Raw genomic sequence first — 25,898 nt, 5'->3', positions numbered from 1 at the left:
TCAATTGGATGGTGATGATGTCTAGGCCTGAGGTGATCAAGACCTGAATCTTCCCGTTCTGTGACGCCAACATACCGGATTCTCGTCCCTGTTTTCCGATGCCGCTGCATCTCCTCGCGGCTGAGGATGAGGAGAAAGTCCCAAGGCTGTGGCCACCTGAGTTTATACAAAACTCGCCAGGCTACCAACAGCACTCGATGGAAGTTAGCGAGACGTTTTCGTTTCAGGCTGTCATTTTCCAAGAAATTCTGGGCCGTCGTTCATGGGCAACCCCAAAGCGGCACAGTTGGGTGTTTGTGGCCAGTTCTTCAGCAAGACCAGGATCCCTCTGAGATCCCTTGCATGAAAACCACGTTCCCTTCTGGGAACTGCTGTGAGCCTGGTCGGCCAATGACGCACAGGGTATCCACCCTGACCGTTAGCCTTGTCGTTCCACGTTCCACAGCCCTGTCGAGAATCGCCGAGCGCCGCCTTTTGCTTTGTTGGTGTTGGTCTGGCGTTGTGGCGCTAGACGCTTCTGGATCCTGGAAAAGGTTTTTTTCCGGGGTTAAACCTCGGTTGCTTCACCATCTCCATGAACCCACGCGAGCAAAGGTTGCGATGAGCTGAGCACCAACACAAGACGCCTCGCAATGTTGGCCATTCTCAAGACTGCCGCAATATCGAGCCATCCCCCCAACAGCGCTTCAATCTTTGCCCGTGTCTTTCCCCGCTGAGCCGCCGCGGCGGGACATGAACTTCCGCATCCCATTGGCCGTCAGCCCGAGGGAGTGGTGTCTTGCATTTTGCCGTTTTTAGCCCATGCCGAGTTGCTGGGTTGGGGAAGAGGGCACGCTGCAGGTTGCTGACCCTCAGATGATGAGAGGAGGGTTGCGTGAGATGAAAGTTGGAACTTCTCTGCTTCTCGGCGTTTCTTCAACGCTGTGCGGCCGGCCAGCGTAACATTCATCATCTTTCTGGACACCGCGCTAGCAGCGTTCTGGCATAGTCCAACGAGCACAGCGCCCGAATTGTCATCGATCGATCGTGCTTTGTGGGGTCCAGCAGAGAACAGCGGTCCGTCGCGCAGAGGCCGTTGCGCCCTTTGCTTTTCCTCCGCACTCCCAAGCCCCTGTCCTTCATTCCGATCTCCATGCGCTGGGCGAACAACCCCGGGCGCCACTCCCGCGAGCACCGCCGCCTCCTCTTGTGTCAACGACAATCCACTTCCACGCGCTGGCGTGGGATCATCATGAACTCCTGGTGGCACACAGCGGGAGCCGACACTCGCTTCTCCTGGTGATGCTACCACAGTCCGTACTGTCATTGGCCCTGATCCGTGCTTGACACTTGACACGGCAACTTTCATCTAACTGCTCCTCGCTTCCTCACGCTCTGCATGCTCTGTTCCGTCGCCATGGACCCCAAGGCTGACAGTCCGAGGTTGTGAGGTTGCGTTGCCTGAGGTCAAGCAGCGGGAGCTGCCTCTCCCTACCCACCAACAGGTCAGAGGGACAAAAAGGAAGCTGTTGAGTGGTGCGCTGAACTCGGGACATTGTGCCCGCATCGCCGTTACGTTCCCATGCCAAGTTCCTGCGCTGCGATGCGACTGGTGCGCCAGATTCCGTTGCCTTTGGGTCCCAATGACCTGTCCCGTCTGGCCTGCATTCTGCAATGACACTCTCCGTCCCTCCTGTTCAGTTCGGTCCGCTCTCCGCCTGCTCCGTTCCCTCCTGGCCATGCTGCCTCCTCTTCCGCCCCCTGCTCCTCTCCAAAGTCTGGGGGACAGGGTAGCAGGGGTGGTATGCCAGGCTACCGGACACTAGCGCAGACCCAGACGGAGCTTCAGCATGGCACTCCCGGCCTAGGTGGTCTGCCGAGTACGAACCGGCCATGCGCCGGCTCGTTATTACTTCTATGTGGTGTTTCCCTCTCGCGGGCGCAGACCACCAGTAGCCTTTCTCCTGTTCCGGCCGAGGCTGTCTCCCGGCTCTGCCGCCTCGTCGACGAATCGCCCTACCAGTGTCGATCGAGAACACCACCGAGACGACGACCAACATCTCGAGCCAGTTGAACCGCTCAGGTACACGCCGACGACGCCTTCTCACGGACGCCGCCAAGGGGAAACGATCAAGGGTTGTATGCCATGGCTATGGGTTCGGAGGCCAGGCCGGACTCGGTCTCGGCCAGCTTCGATGTAGTTCACGAGACGCCACGGTTTCAACGTGTCTACTGGCGGCGCGAGCCACACCTCCGGAAACTCTATGGACTCACCGTCATTCTGATGGTGGCTTCGGCCACCACGGGCTACGATGGCATGCTCGTCAACACGTCTCAGCAAATCGATGCCTGGAACCATTACTTCTTCCCCGAGTTTCAGAACGATGAAGGCGTCAAGGACCCAGGGGTGAATAGCAGACTCGCCATCCTCGTCAACATGTTCAATCTCGGTTCGATCGTGTCTTTCTTCATCACACCCTACGTCGCCGATCACTATGGCCGTCGGACCGCTATCATCTTGGGATGCTGCTTTATGATCTGCGGAGGGTTTTTGACGGGCTTCTGCAACGGCTATGGAAGTGAGTGTTTGTCCGCGAGGTCAGTGGTTTGGTGAACTTCGTTGGCTAACTCTTGCAAGTGTATATGGGAGGGCGTTTTGTCCTTGGCTTCGGCAACTCTCTTGCGCAGATGGCCTCGCCTCTGTTACTGACTGAAATCTGCCACCCTCAGCACCGCGGTCCCGTCACTGCTATCTACAACTGCTTGTGGAACGCTGGCGCGCTGATGGTGTCGTGTATTGCTTGGGGAACGGCCAACATCCCGAACGATTGGTCGTGGCGGTCCATCACCATGCTTCAAGTTTTCCCGGCATTGATCCAACTCATCGGCGTGTGGTGGGTTCCAGAGTCGCCTCGTTACCTGATCAACAAGGAACGTCACCAGGAGGCCCTCCACATCCTGACCAAGTGGCACGCCGGTGGTGATCCCCATAATGCCACGGTACAGTTTGAGTTCCGCGAGATCCGAGAAACGATTCGAATCCAGAAAGAGACGGAGCGCTCCACGCGCTATAGCGACTTCTTGCGTACGCGCGGAAACCGCTGGCGCCTGGCAATCATCATCTCTCTCGGCGTCATCTCCCAGTACAGCGGCAACGCCCTGTTTTCCAACTACATGAACTCGATCTACATCGGCGCGGGAATCGAGAACCAGAACCAGAAGCTGGCCATAACCACCGGCAAGACGATCCTCGACCTCATCGTTACCATCGCTGCCGCCCTCAACGTTGATCGCTTCGGTAGACGCCCGCTGTTCCTCACCGCCATGGTGGGCATGGTCATGTCCTTCGCCTGCTGGACTGTCACCGGCGCTGTCTACGAGAACTCGGGAACCACCGACGTCAAGGCCGGCTACGCGCAGCTCGTCTTCATCTGGATTTTTGGCGTGTTTTACGACATTGGCTTCTCGGGTCTGCTGGTTGCCTACGCTTTGGAGATTTTGCCCTTCCACCTTCGTGCCAAGGGAATGATGATCATGAACATCACCGTCCAGGCCATGCTGGCCATCTCCAAGTGAGTATCCTGCTCCTCCGTAACTATTAGCGGCCGGTTGCTAACTCGCCACCTTTAGCCAAACCAACAAGCTCGCCTGGGAGCGTCTGCCGCGTCATTGGCACTTTATGCTCTTCTACACCCTTTGGGATCTGGTCGAGCTCATCTTTGTGTGGTTCTTCTACGTCGAGACCAAGGGTCCCACACTCGAGGAGATCGCTCGCATTTTCGACGGCGACGGCGCCGTTGCCAACATCGACATGAACGAGATTCAAAAAGACATCTACGCCATGCACGAAGCCCAGCAGCGCGACTACCAATACCCAAGCTCGATCCGTGCCCGCTCGGTTTCTCCGCAGTACCAGCAATACAACCAATTCCCACAATACCAACCGCAAACCCCAACCCATCAGTATCATCCCTCATCACCACATCATCAATATCATCCCTCTTCACCACATCGCCAATTTGAGCAGCCAGAGTATCCGCAGTATCCGGATTACTCACATCCGCACGGACTGCGGCATATGGCGTCAGATGACTTACCGGGGAGGGCACTATAAATTGTTTTTGTATGGGAGAGAGCAAAATGGGGTTTGAGATAGGAGTTCGGCGCCGGCGTCGAGGATGGGAGGCATATCTTGACGAAATTCCCTTTTTTCCTTGTTTATTGATGAGCATATTCTATGATACCACTGGATCGATCTATAGGCATACATAATGGAGTTACTGCCAGTCCCTGCTGTTCGTTGAACCTCTAAACGTCCCATCACCTTGCTTGCCCATGTTGCATGTTGCTTGCATGTTCCTCAATCTACCCATGCTCTTTCACCCAAGTGTTTTCCCCCCTTATTGATTTGTGACCATCCGAGTCCTCATGCTTTTATAATCGCGCCCTTTCGCCTCAGTCAATGTCCGAACCCATTCCTCCTCGCCCGTCTCTTCATTCTTCACAGGCGCCCACCCACCCCCAAGCAACGTCGGCGGCATATTCACATACAACGACTCCCACTTGCCTGCCGGCACGACGAACGTCTCGTGGAAGATACCAAAGTGCTTCGTCGCGGACGAGTCCGTCTTCTTGCCCTCACCCCCCTTCTGACCAGAGGTCGACGAAGAGAAAGAATACCCACCCATCCGCTCAAACCACTCCCAAGCCTTCTTATGCACGCCATCCTTCTCGTGCGCGAACCGCTCCAACCCTTCCAGGTCCCGGAAATAAAACACGCTCAGCGTCTCGTTGCCCCCTTCGCGGAAATACGTGCTGCCCCCCAAACAGCCGTACTTTTTCGCTTGCTCGAGCAGCACGTCCTGGCACGCTTGGAAGTGCGCGCCCAGCTCGCGCGAGTTGGGGGTCCCCGGGATGCCGAGGGGGTGGTGGAAGCGGACGCCGATGTGGAAGACCACGATACTTTTGCCTTGGTCGTCCTTGCTGGTGCGCTCTCCCGAACCCTCTTGTGCGGTGGTGCGTTTGGAGGAGGAGGCAGAGGGGAGCCAGGCCGAAGTCCGCTCCCGCACGACGCCCTGCGTGCGCACGTAATAGTCGTCGTCTGCCGAGGCCGCCGCGCGGGAGTCGCGGACGGCGTGGATGGCGGTGCGCAAGAGGAGGATGGCGGTGGGGAGCAGGGCATAGCGGCGCGGGAGGAGGAGGGAGAGGATGCCTTGGGCGAAACCGCCCAGGAGGAGGATGGTGGAGAGGTGGAAGGTGGATTTGACGAGGCCCTGGGTGGGAGGTTAGTTATTGTCGCTGTTGTTAGGATGGATGGGTTGATGTGTCGGGGGTGAAAGGGGTGGGTGAGCCTACTTACCTCGATACTTCCCCCAATCTTTGGACGAGGCCGTTCGGCGGTGGATGGGAAGATGGATTGGAATATGGCCGTCATGGTCGTGGTTAAAGTGGAAGGGTTGTGATGTTGCTATGAGACTTGTTATGCCTGGGATGTCTAGCGTCTGACGGTTGCTGGTGGGTCAGGACAAAGGTATCGGACGTTGGGACAAGGAAGGCTTAATATATCCGTTTTCTGAACTATCTGCGAGGGTGTATGAACTGTACATCATAACCTCCCTTGCCGATTTTCTTGAGAATTTTCACATGGCGTTGGACGTGATTCTCCGGCTTTTCCCTCACGCTGATGTTGGCTCTGCTTACGTTAGGTGGAACGTGACATTGTTGGTGATGTGGGCTGTCCAATGGCAGCCTGGCGGCGGCTCGGACCGAGTGCGAGCGTGCGAGCAGAGAGCCCCATGAGGGGTCTCGGCACAGCCAAAACAAGTGTGGTGTGGCCGTGTTGCGTGTGTCCTCCCAGCCGCATGGCGCGAGGTTGGCTCGCACTCGCATTCTTGAAGCGTGTCCGAAGTATGCGGTTGCGAGTCGGGTCATTCCGATTAAACTTCTTCGGCTTCTGATGCAGAAAGGTTTGAAGAACAAAATGAACGACTGGTTTGCGTGTCGTCGTCTCCATGAAACGTGGAAGCATCCAGGATGGTCGTCGACATCGGAGGTTGCCGGTGATGGCCGATAGCTTGTATGTTCATTGAATGGAAAGGAAGTGCTAGCTCACAGCGCAATGCCCGCGGAGCCTCACACCAGTTAAATCCAGTGACATAATTACAACAGAATTAGGAATATTCGACGACATCTTGTGAAGTATAACACTCAGCTCACACACAACAATGCTGAAAATGCTTGCCTCTGGCTGTCCATCCTCGGGCATCGATGCACCGTCCAGAACGCGTCACACCTTGGAACTCTCGTGGTATCCTATTACCATTACCTCCACATAGACTGGCAAAGTCCATATTCCCAATCCCATCACTGCTTCACTCCAAGACCCTCTCAAGCAACCACCGGCGCAGCCGTGGAAGAAGTCGGCACAGGCTCAGAACCCGTGCTCAGGGGCTGGTGCTTCTCAGCATCAGTAACCCTGCGCGGCCCGCGCTTCCAGTGGTGAGCCCACATCAAGGCTTCCACCACAACATTGTGGAGGAGGAAGACGCTGTGTCACGTGTCAGCAGCCATGGAACATACGGATGCTAATAAGGGAAAGGCGACGTACAAGCCAATGATCCAGAACGCGAGGATGGTGTGCTGCAGGCCGCAGCGCACCGCCGTGAACCGGCACCTCCCGCCAGCGAAGCGCTGGGCGGCGAAGATGAGGGCAGTCACCCAGAGGTAGGTGAGGATAAAGTTGAGGGGCAGCATATAGCCGCGGTAGGACTTGAGGATGGGTAGGAATAGAGTGATGAGATAGATGAACAGGGTGATAACGGCCTGGGGTGTTCGTTAGCATTGCCGGCTGATGTCGAATGACTGGGGCAAGGAGATGAGGTGGTTAAGGAGGAGGAAGAGGAGGAGGCGGAGGCCTCTGCATGGCCACGTACAATCACAAGTGGGTAAACCCAGTGAACGCCTCTGTACCCCCAGCGGATGTAATAGGAGATGATTCCAACGAGAATGGCCGACGAGGCGAAGACCATGAAATTACTGAAGCTCAGCAACGCTCGGGCAGCACGCCCAGTAAAGAAGCTCCCGGCGCCCATCGTGATGGTGTGGAATCCTCAATGTTGTAACAGAGTCTTAGGAGTGAGAGTTGCGCTCTGGATTGTGTCTCGTGGCTCGATAAGTAAGGGAGGGGAAACAAGCAAGAGAGCCAGCTCATGGATAGCTCAGTGACCCTTATAGGATGGGGTCCTCCGGACCACCGTGGGCTATGACGATATCATTGTTCAGCAACTACTCCCTTCCCTCCAACCTCCCTCGCGTGATCTACCCCAAAGCTATCCGAAGCTTGTCCGTGACGGGATGCGTGCGTCTATGACGTTGTTGACTGCCTCAATGAGCTTCCTTTACTGGCCGACAAAATCTACGATGACGCCACAGAGATTCGTTTCGATGCAGGATCCCTGGTCGGGCGTTACGGATTCTGTGCATCTTCCAATGTCGTCCCATGTTCTCAACCAACGGTTTAGTGGGGATAACTGAAGTCTACTGCCAGGTTTCGTGTCGATCTCTCGGGGCGACCCGGCGATAAGACATGGTCGAAGTGTTGATGGGTTTCATCAAAGTTGTGCTACCACAATCGGCAGTACCAAGTCCCACTCTCAAATGCCTTAGGAGCTTGTCATTGGGCGTTGTACCATTGGAAAGCTGCGATCTTCCTGCAACTCCCGTCGTAAACCAGCAGAGGTCAATGCTGGTACACATGATGACCAACCAGGCGTCTACTCGTAGATCGAGAGTAGGATTGTGGCAAATCCTGATATGATCACGGCATTTGTCCAGGGGTTGTCCAAGTGGTCCGGTAGTTGGTTTGTGAGCTGCGTCTGGGAATAGATGCTATTTATGAATATTCACAATAATACAGAGGGAAGGGGATTGCTCTGTGTGACAAATGTGGCAGAGTGAACAATTGTCCCAGAAAACAGAAATGTTTGTATCTTTATATACAAGGATTCGCTTTACAAAATTTGACAGCAACCGTGGAGGATTGGTAACCATGGTTAGGACGACTTGCGGTCATAAAACAATTAATAATCTTATTAAAGCCTCCAGTCATTCCTTGTCATGGATCGACCGCAGTGATGATCGTGATATGTTTCAGAATATTGTAGTATCATGCCGTGTTTAAGGTCACAAAACCTAGTATGACATGGCTAAGTAATGAGACAGGAGCGCCAAAAGGTCGAGGTTGCATCGAGTTCCTGACGACTCAAATGTCTTCCACAACGCCATCGCGTCTAGGACTACGACAATATAGTGGTATCAGACGCATACCTACCTAGATGAGATGATAGGTGCGCGTGGCTCCGGCTGTTGAAGAATGTTTCCGGAAGCCTACGTATACTCTTCCCCACACAATACGGCAAGGAGGTTCCGATGTGACAGCCAAACCGGGTACCGGGCCACCGATACTACACCGGGAAGGACGTCGGCTTTTGCCGAAAAGGCACTAGAAACGAAGCGCGGGGTGCATAGCTTCTGTAATTGAAGTTCCGAACCCAATGAGTGAAGATCTGGCATCATGTCTCCGCAGGATCGTGTTTCGGCTAAACGGGCCAGGACGGTGACGGCCCCTGACGCCGATCCGCGCGGCTCCTCAGAGGGAAGTACTTAAAAGCTGTGGCCGTTGAAGAGGCGGACGGATTGCGTGGATGGTGAGGTGTTCTGAGCTATTACAGATCTTGTGCGCCCGTGATCGAGGTTGTACACCAACAAAAATGGCTCGCATCCTGGCCCTCATCGGCGGCGCCGCGCTAGTCCCCAGTGCGCTGGGCGCCACTCTCATCGCCTCACACTTCAGCGGCAACCTCTACACCTTGCAATACACCGGAACCAACAGCAGCGGCACTTTGACCGTTACATCCCAGACCCAAGGCTGCGGTACCACTCCAGGATGGATCCAGTACTATGACGACACACGCCAGCTGTACTGTTTCGACGAGTCGTGGTGGGGAGGCGGCTCCATCACGGAATACTCTGTCGGCAACGACGGTCGTTTGAGCATCACGGGCCAAGGCCGGAGTCAGGGGAACAGCGTCCATGGCGCCCTGTACGGCGGTCCCAATGGGCGGAGTTTCGTGGCCACCGCTGAATAGTACGTCTGAGAGATTAATGATCGTCGAGACGAAGAATGGGAGGGAGTCAGATAGCTAACAGAGCTGCGCAGCTCCCCGTCCACAATCACCACTTACCGCCTCCCGCTTAGTTCCTCGGCCACCTACCTCAGCCTGACCCGGTTTACCATGCCGCAGCGCGGGCCGAACCCACGCCAGGATGCGCCTCATCCGCACGAGGTGCACCCCGATCCAACGGGCCAGTTCCTGCTGGTCCCTGACCTCGGCGCGGACCTGATCCGCATCTTCCGCATTGAGTCCTCCACCGGCAGGTTGATCGCCTGCCCCGACGCGCGCACCGACCCCGGCGACGGCCCGCGGCACGTCAAGTTCTGGAAGTCCGCCGACGGCCAGAAGCAGAAGCTGTTCAGCGTCAACGAGCTGGGCAACTCTGTCTCTGCCTGGGACGTGTGGTATCCGAGCGACCTCAACAACGGATGCCTGTCCCTGACCAAGACCCAGACCCTGTCGACCTTCGCGCCGGGCCGGACCGGAGGTCCGCAGACCAAGGCGGCGGAGCTCCGCGTGGTGGACAACTTCCTGTACGCGACGAACCGCGCCGACCAGGCGTTTGGCTACGAGCAGGACTCGATCGCCACGTACACTATCGACCCGTCGACCGGTGCCATCTCGTGGTTCGAGGCGGCCAACTCGTACTCGTACTATCCGCGCACGTTTTCGTTCAATAAGGACGGCACGCTCGCGGCCATCGGCGGACAGACCTCGTCGAACGTGGCCATCGTCGCGCGGGATCCGGTCACGGGCAGGCTCGGAAACTTGATCGCGAACATCCAGGTCGGACAGAGGGGGCGTGCCGGCCAGGAGGATGGTCTGAGCGCCGTCGTTTGGGCGGATTAATAAGGAGGAGCAGCGGTTGTGGTGATGGTTTTGCTGTACATAGAGACTCTTCCCTAGAATGTACACACGCTTCAGACTCCTTTCCGTGCTCGAGGCAGCAATTATTCTGGTCTTCGAGGTGATCCCTGGGGCACGTCCCAGCCGTGACTTTGGAGCACGTCGTCGGGAATGCATCGCATGGAACGGCCCTGAGGCGCCGTTCATGACGCATTCCAACCCGGGGACAGACAGTTGGCTTGGCTCGAGGCACCGGCGGGCGCGGAGCCCGGTCGTTTGCGGCTGTTTCGCTGTTTCGGCGCCCATGATCCATGATCTCTGTGGCTTCGTCGACGGATCCGGGGTTGGCGGAAGTGGCTGTGTGGGGTGAAAATGTCTGACGACGTGCGTTGCGCCGTTGACCTGACCCAACTTGGCGCAAGGAACGTGGGGATGTCAAGCATTTGCCAAGGCTTCATCCTGACCCAACAGCTCGGGTCTAAATTGAGGTGGTCCAAAAAGGGCAAGCAGGGAGACATACACCTACGGATGAAGGAGAAAGGAGGTTCAACTTGTAAATAGTATAAGTCGGCGCACGTTGGAGAGGAGGATATGGGCGAGGCCATATGTAATCGACAATCTCCCAGTCAACAAGTGACTGGAGGGGGAGGACTGGGAAGCTCTCTCAGGGTGCTCAAGAACGGCGGTGGTTCGTCAAAACAAGAGACCAGGCTCACACTCAATCCAGTGGAGATGATGCAACCAAACTGAGTGAGCACAGGCAGCACCGGACTCCCAAGACGACTCAGGAAGGATGCCCGACATCCCGGACGACTGTCCAGAAGCAGACACGAAGACGCAAGCTGCTCCTCAAGGCATGGTGCGATGCATGAACACAAGGCCACGACAGCACCAAGCTTTGTTCGGCTCAGCCCTCCGCAGCTTAGAGTCGCACGACAGCTTGGCTCCCGGGGTCTCATTCGCCGCATCCCGGAATTTGCTCTCGCAGTGGCGTGGGGTCTTCGCGTTTTCCATCCTCTCCATTCGTATCCGTCACGTCGGCCCTGCGCTTCGTCAGGAACAGCCACCGTCGGATTTGGGTTGGCTGACTTTTGTCTTCTGTTGTCCATGCTGGCCATCTTCGGACAATGATCTGGACGAGTGTCTGCAGAAGGCCGAAAGCGGCTTAAAGTCCAAAATGTTGTTAGCTGCAGGGCTGTGCATATTGCAACCCTTTCCTTTTCGCCGTCGAGCCATGCCATGATTGACTCGAGGCTTGCAAAGCCCAGATAGTCTGTTTGCTAGTCATAAGAGCCTGACGTCCCTCTCCGGCGAATGAATGGTTGAACTTTTGAGAGTATCTCATCACATATCGGACTGCGGCTGAGGTCCAGCAAACCGCAACACGAATCCTATACCAGCGTTCCCCAGTGCTAAACCGCAGTGCTGCCCAAGGTTCATCCATCTCACTCGCACAGTCTTTGGTCTTTTGGCCAGGTCCGGGGGCCCATCACATCACGACGATCCCTGGAGGTCCTGCAGACATGGCCGGGGGTTAACGTGTGAGCCAGGTACCTATGACAGCACCTATGATTTCAGCTTGGGCTCGGTCTTTTCGTTCCTCCGAGTTCCTCAACAGTCCTCATACCTTGCTCCCACACTCTCCTCGTCCATCTTTATGTCGGACAGTCCCGCCGCAGATCATCAACATCGCGACCTGCGAGTCGTCGTAGATTTCAGTCCACCATGATTCAGCAGCAGGAGGGTGCCAGCTCTCCGCTGGCAGCCCACTTCTTACACAATGTCACCGCACGACGGAATCGGATTTACGCCCTGGTGGCCATCCTCCTATTGTTAGCCAGTGTGATTATCTGGACTTACGGAGGACTGGCGACGGGCATCGACTTTATCACATCCATCCCTCGTCCCGCAGACCACCTGGGACATAATACAACGACAGGAAAATACTATCCTCCGCTTCCCACGAATTTCCCAGAGCCCGATGACGGCGACAATGCTCCCGACGACGACGACTGGCGGCACTCCAAGCAAAGCCCGCTCACGCCGCCGGGCATCCCCAAGAAGATCTGGCAGATCCTGCTGCCCAAAAAGTCTTCTCCTGAACCCTTCGTCGCCAACCCGAAGAGTCTCGAGGAGACGCCGACTTGGCTGGCCCTCAACCCTGACTACCAATAGTACGGCCTCTCCCCTACTTCATGGCTCACTTACGTAGTAATAACCCAGGTAGCTAACCAACCTTCTCCGTCCACAGCACCCTGGTAGGCCAAAAAGGCGGCGACGAGTTCGTGGAGCGCAACTTTGCCCACGAGCCTCGCATCATCGAGGCGTACCGCAACATGCCCAACGTGGGCATGAAGTCGGACCTGCTCCGCTACCTGCTCCTGTGGGCCGAGGGCGGCGTGTACACAGATACGGACACTGTAGCGATCAAATCGATTGATCAATGGGTCCCCGAGCACCTGCGCGACAAGGTCTCGGTCGTCGTGGGCATCGAGTTCGACCGGCGGAACGGCTCTGCATGGGCAGATATCCTTTATTGGGTCCAGTTCTGCCAATGGACCATAGCCTCGGCGCCGGGACATCCGGTGTTTGGCAAGATGGTGCATCGCGTCCTGGATGCGCTCGACGATCTCACTGCGAAGCATAATGTGTCCCTCAACCAGCTGAAGCCAACCAGTTTCGAGGTGATGAACTCTACGGGACCGGCGGCGTGGTCGGAGGTGGTGTTTAAGCAGCTACAAGAGTACGACCGGACTCTGAAGGAACACAAGGATCTGTCCTTCATGACGGAGCCGCGGCTTATTGGAAACATTCTCATTTTGACTATTGATGGTTTTGGTATGGGCCAGCAACATTCAGGCAGCACGAATGACGGGACAATTCCCGATGCTGCTCTGGTGAAGCATCTCTTCAAGGGCGGTTGGAGAGGGGATGCGAAGCGGCGGCGCTGGATATATGTTGAGGAAGACGACGAGGATATTGGATAACAAGGGAACGCGAAATGGTAATGTCTTGTACTGTATATGGTTCATGTATCTACATTTTGGATTGGCATGTCTCTGGCATATCACATCAAACAAAGAGTTTTGGAGCAAACCCCTTGGGGCTGTCGTTTCTGGTGCCGGCACATATCGAACGACCCTCTCCTCAACACAGTCTTCGAGGCTCCAGGGTACTTCACTCCTCCAAACAAGAAGCACCTCACCTCTTCTATCGACTTACGAGCACGCGAATTCGGTTTCAAGGGCATCCTTGCCGAGGGGATTGTTCGAGGTGGTGTGTGTGGGTCCATACAACGTCATGGCCGATCCTTCGAAGTTCTCCGGACATCCTTGGAGGGCAAAAAAGAGCTCAGACTGACGCCACCCAACGGCCGTTAGGTAGCGGGGCTCGGGCCTCGAGGGCTTGACTGGAGCGCAAGGTTCCTATCATTTTGGTGGGTGCTCGGAGGGTCGGACTTCGTATGTCATACTCCGATGCCTCGATGACACAGCCAGCTGTCAAGGGTAATAGACGTTATTCAGTCTGCCTGCAGATGTTTGAGAAGGCGACCGTACGTCAATGATTGCGCAGGAGTTTGTGTGAGCTCGGAACCTTTATTTTTTATTTTTTTTTTATTTTTTGGAGTTTTCTGGTTTATTTTTCTTGTCTTTATTTCTCCGATTTTTACTGTTCTTTCCGCGGCAAGTCTGAGCTAGATGGTGCTTCCTTCTCTCCGCCCGTGCGGTAGCCTTGCATTTCCTAAACATAGCATCATGTGCTTGGCATCAGTTCTGCGTTCACTCAATAGGGGAGAATTGATCCCTCGGACACGTTGTGTCGAAGAGACGTGGTCTCTGGGGCTAGTCTGAGATGATAATTTCATCTTGAGAGTAAAGCAATGAATACTTCAACACTAGTTCCGTATGAACCGCGTCCTGTTGAATCCGAATAGACCGAATAACACAGCTGAGTTTGACGGAGGATTTGAGACTTTGTGCGTACGGGGCTCATATCCAGTCACCTTCTCAGCTGGCATCTCTCAACCTTCACAGCCACAGGGGTATCGGAGGCGCTCGCTCCGCCATCCTGCGGAATGGCAGCCGCACTGAAGTGACTCTCCTCCCACGTCCTCTTCCGAAAGCCAGGGGTGGCTGAGCCACCGACATGAGGAAGTGTCAGCGCAGGATGTAGTGTTCCTGTCTGATCGCATCTGGTGGGTTATGAATGGCTGGCGAAATAAGAATGGACTGGTATCAGTTAGGTGCTGGTGACGACTGAGACCCAGAACGGGGGACCACTTGGTTAATGCTCAACTATATGAACTTGACTCCTTTTTAGGAGAAGGCATGACGTACCGTTCTTGGATTCCTGGACCAAGTAAACGTAAGGCATAGTGGACGTTGCGGTCGTGAAGGCACCGGCACCCAGGTTGGCGCTGGATGGTCGCAAGTCCGGATCCCGATGAAGAACAGGCCTCTGGCCCCGGGTGTAGCACCCCCATCAAGTCTTTGACGCACCAGCAGTGGCTACCTTGAGGATCCGGTCTTCCATGCCGCTGACGAACTCGACTTTGATGCCCGCACCTTCCAGCTTCTGGCGGCCGACATTTTCGCCAACAAATGTCTCCGGCTCGAGGACGCCGACATACACGGTCTTGATTGCGCCGCCAAGTTTGACGATGCGCTCACTGCAAGGGAGATTGCCGCTCAGGCGCTTGTTGCATGGCTCCATGGTGGTGTAGAGCACGCAGCTCTTGGGCAGGACGGAGCCGAGGTTGTCCTCCGAGACGCCATACTGGCTTGCCAGTTTCATGAAGCAGCACTGCTCGGCATGTGTGTTGCCCTCGAGCTCAAGAGTGAAGCCCGTTGCTAGAATGGCATTGGTGTCGGCATCGAGGACCAGAGCACCGACGCGGAAGTTTGTTGGTCTGGGAGGGGACTTTTCTGCAAGGGACAGGGCATACTCCATGTATGCCTTGTGGTCTCCAGGTTGAATGGCTGGGTGACTGGAAGCCATAGCCGCACCGTTGTATTTGATCGCATGCGTATGTAAACCGAAGACTGGATGTCGGCGGATTGCGCCATCAAGCCATCATGCAAACTCGCAGCTCGTCAGCACCCGAGGGTAAACCAGAGGAATTGGCAACAGCGGGGTAGGTCTCTTTGGACCATTCTTTGGATGAGGTGTGGAGACGGCAGGACGTTCCCCCCTCCACAACACAGGGAATGGACCCTCCTGCAAGTCATCCACTAATCTCATCAGTTCAGCCCAGCAACAGGAACACAACAAGCCGCCTGAATGAGCTCTCTACATAATACTTCGTATGTACGTACATCCAAAACCGCTGATGAGAAATCATGAGCTGGTTGTCATGAATCCCAGGGGTCACCGCTCCAACCTCGGTGTATCCCCACCTCCCAGGAAGATACAGCACCTCTATTCTATGTCGATACGTTTGAGCGATACTTGTTCATCCGGATCGTCGAAAGCCTCTTAATCGAAAGCTCCGTATAACACTCTTCGATACGCGATACACTCTTCCAACAGCTATCAGCTGGTCTCCGGATGTGAGGAACTTTTGTTCTAGCTGCTAACTTGAGTAGCGGCTTGTCTGAGGCAGCAGGTTTATCGATAATTACAGGGTGAAGAATGGCTATGGGCGCGGTATGACTTATACTACTTATATTTATGCACTTCTGGCGCCAACAGCCGAGTTCTGCACACTCTATCCCACCCCGCGTCATCAACCTCTCGATATCTACCCCGCCAAAGATGCCCTCTTTTGTAGTTCTCGTGAAGGCTGCTCTCACCAACTGGCGCCAAACCTTGCTTACTCAACCTTCGGCCAAGGATATGCCTTCAACCCTTTGTGGCTTCGACCACTTCCCTCGCGTCAACTGCAGTGCCTTGGGACTTAACTAGGTTTTCGGTGATTTGATGAGGAGAGAATGGTATGGTATGCAATCATAACCAATCATTTATTTTCCATTGCTCACTATGTGCGGTAGTTTGCTAGAAGGCTGTTCCACCGGAAACGGGTTGCTGGGCCTGCAATGACGATCAGCCCTTCGAAGCCACCCACAGATATTCCTGGGGCAGGACTCGAGCCGCAACCTTCCATCCTCAGTGGAGAGAGCAGCGCCAGCACCCTTGCTCCCTCCGACAATACGTTTGGGTCGACAGGCCTGAACCTTTTGCGTGCTCCCGCGGACGAGCCGCTTATCGACTTTATCTTTGTCCACGGCCTGGGCGGAGGGTCGAGGAAGACATGGAGCAAGACACCCTCCTTGAAGCACTTCTGGCCCCAGGAATGGCTTCCACTCGAGCCAGACTTTTGGCAGAGTGCGCATATACTCTTACGGGTACAGCTGTGACTGGACCAAGAGGAAAGCCAACATTTCCAATATCCATGACTTCGGCAAGGGTTTGCTTGCTGAGCTCTATGCTTCGCCAGCGATTGGGGCTGCCTAAGTTAGTCACATTCGCATCGTCTGCTGTGACACTTCATTAACATTTTGATAGACAAGAATTGTGTTTGTTGGGCACAGCACGGGAGGCTTGGTGATCAAGAAGGTAATTCCGGCTTTAAACCCTTCCTGATATATTGAGGGATGCATTTCGGACCGTAGGCAAACGTCAATCCGGACCGTAGCCCCACTAGTTTACACACACAACCCTAACCCGTAGTTCCTCGCTACCACCGAGCCATCAACACCGCGAACATCATAATCAAGAATATCAAACTCAATCGCCCTATAGTCGCCAGATCGCTTGGGAAACACAATTGAATCGAGAGGCTACGGCCTTTTTCAAGGTCTAACTATATAGGTACGCAGAACCGCCACTCATAACACGCCCCAAACACAGTCGTCTTTCCACCACCCTAATCTTACGTGCCTATATCCCGGACGAAGGCTGAAGCCCTCTCCGCCTTACCCTCCCCTACCTTCCCTGCCTTCCCCTATTCTCTCCAAGAGCGCTGGCGACGGCGGTAATCTGCAGTTCTTATCGTCGTCGTCGTCTTCATATATACGGGTTAGGGTTGCGTATGGAAATAGTGGGGCTACGGTCCGGATTGACGGGTGCCTACGGTCCGAAATGCATCTGTCGATATATAAGAGAAGCTCCGCGCTGGCTTCGCTGCTTCTTCAGATACCTGAATCGCAGCGAAGCGCGTAAGCGCTTCGCTTCGATTAATCAATCTCACGCTGACGCTCACCAGGCCTATCTTCTCGCCAGAGAAAATGAGGCCTATTACTCCCTCGCACAGCGTGTTCAGAGCATCTACTTCTTAGCCACACCTCACTATGGATCTGATTCTGCGGATCTCCTGCAAAACATTCTCAATGCTACCGGCGTTTCGCATGCCTACATCTCCGATCTGAAGCGCGGCTCCTTGTCCAGCCAAGTTATCAACGATACTTTCCGCCAGTGTGCCCACAATCTCTCCATTGTCTCATTCTACGAAACCCAAAAGACGGTCATCGGAATGTTCAACACTCTCGTTGTTGATCGTGGCTCGGCGGTTCTGGATTACCGAGAGGAACCGCAGATACCTATGGCAGCGGATCATCGCTCCATCTGTAAGTTCGACTCTCCGGCTGATCCCAATTATCGACTTCTCTGCAACACTTTCCGAAAGACAATCCAATCCATCATGAGAGAACTGGAAGTGGAAGAAACGAGAGAACGAAGTCGACATGAAAAGGCGATTGAGAAGTCCTTGGACGCTGGATTCTTGATAGACAAAGGCAAATACCACTTGAGAGACCTCCGAGAAGTTCGGATTCCGGGCACGTGTGAGTGGTTCACGTCCATGGAGACTTTCGGCTCCTGGGAAACACATTCGCGTGATACGCCGCATGTCCTCTGGGTGACTGGCCAGGCCGGGGGAGGGAAGACGATCCTCGCCAGTCATATCGTGAATAAGTTGCAGGAGGAAAATGAACTTTGCGGTTTCTTCTTCTTCCGGCGCGAAGACGGATCAATGACAGATATCAGCTCTTGTCTTCGCTCGCTCGCCTATCAGATGGCGTTGCTCGATGAAAGACTCCGCAAGGCCCTGTTTCCCCTCTGCGATCAGGGTGTATGGCTTGACAGGGACGACACTCGAGGCCTATAGAGCAGACTCTTCGAAGCTTGCATCCTGCCTGCCATTTCACCGTCCCAACAGCATTATTGGGTCCTCGACGGAATCGATAAGTGCACCAGCGACGATTCAACTTTGTCATACGTCCTTGGAAAACTGGAGACGGCTGTTGATCTGTGTGTTCTCATCACAGGTAGAGAGTCTCCGGAACTCGATGACCATCTGCAGAATCTCCAGCTCGGTGACAGTCACGCCGTCCGCTTGCGCCTCTCGCCTTCCGATACCTGGTCGGACCTGGACGTTTTCATTCAGTCCAAGCTGACGTCATGGCCAAGTCGGAACGATAACAACAAACAAACTCTCGCGAGCAAGGTCCTCGAAAGGTCCAACGGATGTTTCTTGTGGGCCGCGCTTGTTCTAGACAGAATCTCAAAGTCCCACGGGAAAGAAGAAGCAAACAGGATGCTCTACGAGACTCCGCCAATGATGGAAGCACTGTACCAGGATATGTTAGAATCCATGTCAAGGATTTCCGTCGGCAAAGATGTCGCAAAAGCCATCCTTTCCTGGGTGGCATGCGCCCTGAAACCCCTGACTACAAGATAGCTTCGTGAAACCCTACGTCTTGATCTGGAAGACGAGTTTCCTGACATCGACGGCACCATTACGACACTTTGTGGGCAATTTGTCCGCATCAACGACTCTGTGGTACATATGGTGCACGAGTCAGCAAGGGAGTACCTCCTCAAGGACGGTGTTCGGTTGGAGTTTGCCATCGACCAAACCGCCGGTCATACTCGACTTGCCGCTGCATGCCTCAAGCATCTCCTTCGCAACGACCTAAAGCCTCCAAGGATCTGGACATGCGCTGGAAGTAGGAATGGGCCTCGGAGGCGAATTGTTCAGCTATGCTTGCACGGCGTTCCCGGACCATCTTGCCTGTGCCGATCCGAAAGATCCAGACCTACGTGCCCTTCTGCTCCAGTTCCTACAAGGCAATGTGTTTACATGGATTGAGTCGGTCGTCCGATGGGGGCAGCTTGATGCCCTGACCAGACTTGCGAAGAACTCGGAAGGATACTTGGAAAGGTCAAAGGCAGCGCAAGGCTCTTTGGACGACGACGCAGCCATACGAGGCTGGGCTATTGACCTTGTTCATGTTCCTACGAAGTTTGGCGATGTACTGCGCAATACCCCGGAGGCGATTCATTGGGTTATCCAGCCATTCCTGCCAACAGGATCGACCATCTACAAATCCTATGGCTGGAAACGACCTTTCTCCATCACGGGGTTCTCCTACCGTCATTGGGATGATCGGTTAGTTTCACTGAACTTTCCCAAGGATCGGGCGACGACAGCTGTGTGCCATGGGGACAGCCTGTTCGCTATTGCGCTGGACACTGGCTCCATCCTGCTGTACCAGACCGCCGCTTGTCAAGAGTATATGGTCCTCGAGCACACCGAACCAGTTCAGCATTTGATGGCACAACTCATCGACTGGCCTCTTCTAGTGAAAAGACTTTGCACGTGTGGGATGTTGACACTGGGAACCAGATCGCCAAGTTCGACCTGGAGCAGCCTCTTCTGTGCGTTTCTTTTGACGGCAACATTCTCTTCGGCGCTACAAAGTTGAACAACATCTCCTCGTGGGATCTGAGAACGCAGTCCCCATTGCCCAATCAGCCATGGTACTGTTCAAGGCACAAAGCCATGCCGCTGAAGCAGTCTCCGAGCGCGGTCTCAATATCCCCAGGCCACAAAATGATGGCTGTTTCCTACGGCGGCTCGTGTTGAACCCCAACGGAGACATCCCCAGACTGGCTATCGCCTACTCAGATGGAAACATCATGCTGCTTGATCCGTTCAAGGACGAGGTCGTGGCTTTCTCTGAGGCGAGTAGCCATGCGCTTGCCTCGAGTCCCAATGGTCGGCTGCTGGGTTCTGGAGATAGTTGTGGCACGATCCAAATCTACGACTTCAAAACTCTATCTATTCTCCATCGCATCAGGTCGACAGAGTCAACAATCAAGCAGCTCGCTTTCAGCCCCGACGGACTACGGCTGGTCGACATTCGGACATCTGAATGCAACGTGTGGGAACCTGCCACCTCGCTCAAGTCCTCTTCCACCGCCGAGACGTCAGGTCTGAACCTTTCGCCGTGTGTCAAGCCTACGGAGAATGTAGCAGACAGAAAGACGGTGAACATCACTGCGATGATGGTAGACCCCGCAGGCAGGTTCGCCGTGTGCGGCAAGGAAGACGGGTCAGTTGTTTTGTATGAGCTGAACGACACATTGAACGCACGAACCCTTTACCAGCCTACGCCACCGTGCCCGGTGCGGCTACTCACGTTGGGACATGATAGCATCATCGCGGTGGATGACACAAACATGCTCATCGTTTTCAGGCTGATCAAGGGATCGGAAACAGAAGATTGGGGTTTTGTCTATCGAGTGATCCATCCGCCCATCGTTGACACATGGAGGTCGTTGTCCGCATTCATGTTCACCGAACTATGCCGAAGCTCGTTGTGTCTAAGAGGCATGTGGACTTTCTTTGGAACATTGATACACCGGGTCAGGAGTTGGCCTTGGTGGCCGCACTCCCTGGGATTCGGACATGGATCGATCATCCACAGTATTCAGATTGCATGATCTGCTTTGACGGCATTCACGCATGCATTGTTTCATGTCATGATTGGTCTCGGTTGGCCTGCGTGGACATCCCAACGAGATCTGGTTTCGTCAGGCCAACGCTCTACGTCAAGCAAGTTCTTCCCTACAGCTACAGGCTCCTATTTGAGTTCTGCCAAGAAGACAAACCCGACGGGACGAGTGACGTTGTCATCGTCAATATGTCTGTCTTCGAACTTCCTCAACCGTCGCCACCAGAGGCAGAACCCGACATTCGCGAGGAGAAAGAATCACTGACAAACGGCGACCTGACGATTCAAGAGGAAGATGCGTCGCAAACACACGAACGGGGCAGGCGAGAACATGTATACTATGGATGGGACGACAGACCAACAGCACTTCCAGGCTACGCCGCAACAACAGAAACGACCGATCGAGAAGAGGTAACAGTTTGCGATGAAGAGTCCACAGGACTTCCAAGCTATGACGCAACAGCGGAAACAACCGAACGAGAAGATGCAGCAACCTGCGACGAAGAGTCATCCGATGAAGGTGATGACCAGATGGACAAGACGGATGGTCGAGTCCATGGAGCAGATACATCCGAAGAGGATGAAGAAGGGGAATCCTACTACGACACGTGCCACGAAGAGGACTCTACTAAGCTCAACGACGACGATGATGACGACGACGTAATACATGTTGACCTGGTGGACCGCTTTGTCCATGTCTTGGGCATTACTGAGAACGGGTTTGTGTTTCTCGACGTCGACTCGTGGGTGTGCTCTATCGATTTAAACTTCTATATGATTACTGCTACTGGCAGCGTATGGGCATGTTCTCGGCACTTCTGGGTGCCAGACAACTGGCTATCGGGTCAAATCCAGGGTCTTGGGGTCTTTCTGAAAGGGGTATTGCCATCGGGTGCCATTTGGGCATGGAGGCTCCCGTCCGAGAACGACAAGATCATTCTGGCGCGGGGTGACCGCCTGGTTGTGGCCAGCAACCCTTTGCTCTTTGAAGATAGTGTGGATGCGGAGGGGTGGGAGACGCCCTGAAGACCGTGGTTGAATGGCTGGCTCCGGGTTACACCGGGAAAGTGAATCACCTTCGGAGGGCTCTGGTCGGTGTAGGGTTTTGTGCTTAATTGTTTTTAACGAATAGACCAGGTGGTTACAGACATGTCTATCGGAGTCTGGATCTAAATGGGGTTAGGTCGGTCTTCCTATTGCCGCTACTTAACAGTCAACTTCTCACAAACACTTCATGTTATGTGTCCGATGCTCCTTGGAAAACTCTTGTGACAGCTAAGGTGCCAGTCCTCACGGCATTCCCAGCTCCCCGGAACATTGGATACTCTCTAGCCGACAGGCAAGTCGTGATCGTTGAGGATGTTTACTTTACAATACCCCTGGGTTATTCGTCGAAGAGGGTAACGAGTGCGAAGTTTGAGAGCATGTGATGGAGCGAAATGTGGGGACATGTTGTCCGACAAAACTGTGGAGCAAGGACTAGAACTGTCAACCTCAACCCTTTGGATCAAGATCTACCTCCTTACCCGCCCCTGAATACGCAGTTTTTCTTCACACATAGCGCATTTAAAATATTGCCTGATCTTGAGTTGTTATCTCATCTCACAACAAGCTTAACTGTTTTCCAACCTAGATGGCGCCACCTCCCAAACCTCCTGCCCAAAACACGGGCGGCAATCACAAAGAGAGAGGCTCAGTAGGCCGAACCTACCTCCTAGCCTACAACGTCCTCTCTCTCCTTCTCCGCTCTGCCTTCCTCCTCCAGACCCTCAACATCTGGGCAGCATCAGGCTACCCGTCCGTCTACCGCACTCTCCATTACCCCGCGCGCGTAATCGAGGGTCTCTCGGTACTTGATGTGCTCCATGCGGCGGTGGGCCTGCTTGGGCCCCGTGTCTCTCCAGCGACCGCCGCGCTGCAGGTTTCTGGGAGAAATACTATCCTCTTGGCGATCGTGAGGAATTACCCGAGCGTCATGGAAGAGGTGTGGCACCTCGCTCTGGCGTATGCCATCATGCTGGTGGTGTGGAATATTGCAGATGTGGTAAGATACGGATACTACTGTGTTGGAGGGCTGGGGTTGGAAGAGGCGGCTGCAGGAAGGATGTTCAAGTGGTTGAGGTAAGCCTCGGCGTTTGAGAATGGAGCTGAGTTAGTCAGGGGCTAACATGGTGACACATATCTAGGTACAATGCCTTCATCATCTTGTATCCTGTCGGTGTCTTGTGTGAGATGGCCATCGCGTACAACGTCATCGACCCTGCGCGGGAGCGGAACGCCGCCTATCCTTATCTGCTGTGGTTTGGCCTGCTTCTTTACATCCCATGTACGTCCATCCCGAGGCCTCAGGACTCGACCTTCATTAAGTGAAGCGAAGACTGACATTCCCGCAGCGTTTTACGTGCTTTATGGGCATCTGTTATCTCAGCGGAGACGGCAATATGCAAAGGCGAAACGTGTATAAGTCGCTTGATCCCTGCAAGGATGGACAACGGGACGTTTTGGTTCCTGGACGCGGTATTCTTTCTCGATATAACCATTTACCTTATGATTCTAGATTTTCGTGATCTTGGACATGACATGCCTTCGTCAGCCGTGTCTCCTAAATGTCCCCCATAGGCGCGAAGCTCGCAGAACGGTGATACTTGAAAAGAAGGGCCCATTTTATGTGCCTGTGGTTACTGCGTGATGTATGCCGCGTTGTCCTGTGTAATCGAGAGAGGTGCGGCAGTCGCAAGGCTGGGCTCTTCCCAACTCGTTGGCCGAACTAACCCGCTATTATGAGGCAACTGCTGACAGCGCCAGGAATAGGATATCCATTTATTCAACATGAATCCAAGCATTAACTCTCAGCCGCACATCAAAGCCTCCCTTTTCCTGCAGAGGCGAGAGGCACTGGGCGTCCTCCATGTGAATCAGCCCGCGTCTGCCTCTCGCGCCGCTCGCTTGTTTATTCTGGCCCCCAACTCTCGGGAAGGATCACCACCCATATCATCCAGGACCGTCTTGGCACATCACCCGCCACAGCAGCGGCCTAATGTTTGACTTCACAGGACCGGCCCCCGACAAAGGCACAAGTCCCTTACGTTCGTCCCATGGTAACAGGTCGGCGGTACTCAGGAACCAAAGATATGAGACTCTTAAGTCCAGTTCTCCCCTATGAAAGCTCTAGAGTGCTTGTTTTCTTGTTCACCATGCTTCGGGAGTAGCCATTACTCGGTCTCCAAGTCGCCACCAACTTTTGGCCAGACTTCGCCGATACCAACATGGCAACCCATCCACAGTCGCCGTCTGGTCCATACTCTCACCGGTCAGTTTACAGTGCCCACCTGCCCGAGGTTGCCCAGGCGGACTTGGGACACGAAGCCCCTGAAGCAGTTACACATGCAACCCGAACTGTTCCTGCAGCGGCCACCGGCATGGGTGGCTGGGAGTCACAGACCATCTCGCCAGCTTATGTTCCAAAATATGAGAACTACACAACAGAAGGACAACACCTCGCCGAAGCCCACCCTCCCGGCCCGCCGCCAGTTTCACAATATGAAGACGACAACCCATGGTCATGGTTGACTCGACCTCGGACGGTTCTCATTATGGGATCCCTCGTCATCATCCTTTTCGCCGCGGTCGCTGGTCTGGGGACGGCTCTCGGCCTCCAGATCAAGAAAGCAAATGACGACACGCCCACTTGTTCGTCGTCTGATCCCACCGCGACGGTTACGGTTACCAGCACGGTTCTTATCTCCTCTGCCAGCAGTACAGGTCTTCCAGAAGCCATACACTTGGATCTGGCTGTGGCCGACGTCTCAAATGGCTGTAACGACCCAGAGGAGAAGATTTCTGGGACCAAATACACAACAAGAAGTAAGTCCCAAGTTGTCTCACGGTCCTCGGAATATGGCGGCGCCAAGTAGTGAAGGAACCGCATCTTGGTTATATGGTCACCAACGATGAACCAAGAAAGAACTCCTGAGTTAACACTGACACGAGATACAACACATCCAGTTTTCGGCGGTGTTACCTTCACCCGTCACTGCAACAACGAACTGAGGCCCAGGCCGATCTACGGCATGCTGACACATGACTTCGAAGCATGCATGGACGCGTGCGCCATCTGGAGCATGTGGTGCCCTGACAACTTCGGACCCCATATCAACTCGACGTGTACCGGAGTGCGCTTCGTCCCCGCATGGACTGACAGGAATCTCGCATACAATCACAGCGCCCGTGGGAATTGTTTCATTCACTCCTCCGTTGGCATGGCTGACCTTAAGAAACCAGAACTACCGGGTGACGTGACATGCCACTCAGCATTGGTCGTCAGTGTCGATGGGAGCTGATCGCCATGAAGGCGGTTTTGACGGTCACCGGAGAGACATCATTGGATATTATCTGAAGACCTGGTACAACTAGACTGGGAGAAGATACTACGAGCGATTATCTTGGGATGTATTTAATGCACACGGCGTTTGGTCCGGCTGGGGAATCTCGAGAATATATAATACTGAGACCTTTCACCCATGATGTAATTATGAGATGCTTCACTGACGCTTGCGGTTGGAAGTTGGTAATGCCTGCAATCCTCACGCCTTTCTCTTACTATATTCGTTGCTACCTTTGAACCCGCACAGGACAAGACGTTTCAATCATCTACTCCGTAGTAATAACCATTTTGCTCATTCGAGAAGCAAGGGCGTGAGTATCTGAGGTAGTTTATGTCAGCACTTCACCGAGAGAGCACAGGCCAGTCAAGACAAATCAAGGCAACGTAAACGTAGTATATGGGTGCTGGACGCGCCGGAAGCAAGACCGAAGCGCGCATGCAGGCGCAATTTGGCTAGAGTTGTTCCTGATCGTTAATATCCGGCCCCGCACTTAACAACCACTGGGAAACGCAGTCGGTAGTTCGGCTAATGACGGAGGTTTCCCGTTCAGCGACGAGGCCACCATCAATCAAATTCGTAAGCTCATCACGGTTCCTCCCAATATTCTTATTCTCCAACATACCACCCAAGAAGCCCGGACCGCCCGGCTGTACGCCAAGGGTGGCATCAGGGCATTTCCAAGATGGTCTGTGATGCTCTTCAGGCTATTCCACGAGTAACGATGCCAGGTTCATGGCCTTGGCATGGCTCACCACAATGATGGCGGTTGAAGTTAAATT

General features: G+C 54.3%; 10 protein-coding genes across 10 annotated transcripts; 7 read left to right on the top strand and 3 right to left on the bottom strand.

Annotated features, from left to right (window-relative positions):
• Positions 1-2,125: 2,125 nt before the first annotated feature.
• On the top strand, positions 2,126-4,093 carry VTJ04DRAFT_10455 (uncharacterized protein; the record flags this gene model as incomplete). Its single annotated transcript, XM_069358196.1, has 3 exons — positions 2,126-2,558; positions 2,618-3,551; positions 3,610-4,093. The coding sequence occupies 3 exons, from the start codon at positions 2,126-2,128 to the stop codon at positions 4,091-4,093; spliced, it is 1,851 nt and encodes a 616-aa protein (XP_069215189.1).
• A 286-nt stretch (positions 4,094-4,379) lies between these two features.
• On the bottom strand, positions 4,380-5,413 carry VTJ04DRAFT_10454 (uncharacterized protein; the record flags this gene model as incomplete). Its single annotated transcript, XM_069358195.1, has 2 exons — positions 4,380-5,252; positions 5,339-5,413. The coding sequence occupies 2 exons, from the start codon at positions 5,411-5,413 to the stop codon at positions 4,380-4,382; spliced, it is 948 nt and encodes a 315-aa protein (XP_069215188.1).
• A 953-nt stretch (positions 5,414-6,366) lies between these two features.
• Positions 6,367-7,070, bottom strand: VTJ04DRAFT_10453 (uncharacterized protein; the record flags this gene model as incomplete). Its single annotated transcript, XM_069358194.1, has 3 exons — positions 6,367-6,526; positions 6,587-6,801; positions 6,912-7,070. 3 exons carry the CDS (start codon positions 7,068-7,070, stop codon positions 6,367-6,369), a joined length of 534 nt encoding a protein of 177 aa, XP_069215187.1.
• Positions 7,071-8,747: 1,677 nt separating this feature from the next.
• On the top strand, positions 8,748-10,001 carry VTJ04DRAFT_10452 (uncharacterized protein; the record flags this gene model as incomplete). Its single annotated transcript, XM_069358193.1, has 2 exons — positions 8,748-9,124; positions 9,197-10,001. 2 exons carry the CDS (start codon positions 8,748-8,750, stop codon positions 9,999-10,001), a joined length of 1,182 nt encoding a protein of 393 aa, XP_069215186.1.
• A 1,722-nt stretch (positions 10,002-11,723) lies between these two features.
• On the top strand, positions 11,724-12,985 carry VTJ04DRAFT_10451 (uncharacterized protein; the record flags this gene model as incomplete). The annotated part of the gene is made up of 2 exons (XM_069358192.1): positions 11,724-12,172; positions 12,250-12,985. The coding sequence occupies 2 exons, from the start codon at positions 11,724-11,726 to the stop codon at positions 12,983-12,985; spliced, it is 1,185 nt and encodes a 394-aa protein (XP_069215185.1).
• A 36-nt stretch (positions 12,986-13,021) lies between these two features.
• Positions 13,022-13,378, top strand: VTJ04DRAFT_10450 (uncharacterized protein; the record flags this gene model as incomplete). Its single annotated transcript, XM_069358191.1, has 1 exon — positions 13,022-13,378. One exon carries the CDS (start codon positions 13,022-13,024, stop codon positions 13,376-13,378), a length of 357 nt encoding a protein of 118 aa, XP_069215184.1.
• Positions 13,379-13,840: 462 nt separating this feature from the next.
• Positions 13,841-14,996, bottom strand: VTJ04DRAFT_10449 (uncharacterized protein; the record flags this gene model as incomplete). Its single annotated transcript, XM_069358189.1, has 3 exons — positions 13,841-13,946; positions 14,002-14,131; positions 14,498-14,996. The coding sequence occupies 3 exons, from the start codon at positions 14,994-14,996 to the stop codon at positions 13,841-13,843; spliced, it is 735 nt and encodes a 244-aa protein (XP_069215183.1).
• A 2,032-nt stretch (positions 14,997-17,028) lies between these two features.
• Positions 17,029-21,760, top strand: VTJ04DRAFT_10448 (uncharacterized protein; the record flags this gene model as incomplete). Its single annotated transcript, XM_069358188.1, has 10 exons — positions 17,029-17,071; positions 17,148-17,155; positions 17,203-17,563; positions 18,263-18,615; positions 18,676-18,859; positions 18,948-19,386; positions 19,447-19,509; positions 19,581-19,655; positions 19,778-20,211; positions 21,198-21,760. 10 exons carry the CDS (start codon positions 17,029-17,031, stop codon positions 21,758-21,760), a joined length of 2,523 nt encoding a protein of 840 aa, XP_069215182.1.
• A 607-nt stretch (positions 21,761-22,367) lies between these two features.
• VTJ04DRAFT_10447 (uncharacterized protein) lies at positions 22,368-23,198 on the top strand (the record flags this gene model as incomplete). Its single annotated transcript, XM_069358187.1, has 3 exons — positions 22,368-22,855; positions 22,921-23,060; positions 23,128-23,198. The coding sequence occupies 3 exons, from the start codon at positions 22,368-22,370 to the stop codon at positions 23,196-23,198; spliced, it is 699 nt and encodes a 232-aa protein (XP_069215181.1).
• An 802-nt stretch (positions 23,199-24,000) lies between these two features.
• Positions 24,001-25,074, top strand: VTJ04DRAFT_10446 (uncharacterized protein; the record flags this gene model as incomplete). The annotated part of the gene is made up of 2 exons (XM_069358186.1): positions 24,001-24,598; positions 24,740-25,074. The coding sequence occupies 2 exons, from the start codon at positions 24,001-24,003 to the stop codon at positions 25,072-25,074; spliced, it is 933 nt and encodes a 310-aa protein (XP_069215180.1).
• Between the last annotated feature and the right edge of the window lie 824 nt (positions 25,075-25,898).

This window comes from Mycothermus thermophilus (assembly GCF_041956435.1).
Source record: "Mycothermus thermophilus strain CBS 625.91 unplaced genomic scaffold VTJ04scaffold_7, whole genome shotgun sequence".
NCBI lineage: Eukaryota > Fungi > Ascomycota > Sordariomycetes > Sordariales > Chaetomiaceae > Mycothermus > Mycothermus thermophilus.
This window is presented reverse-complemented; position numbering and strand designations above follow the sequence as displayed.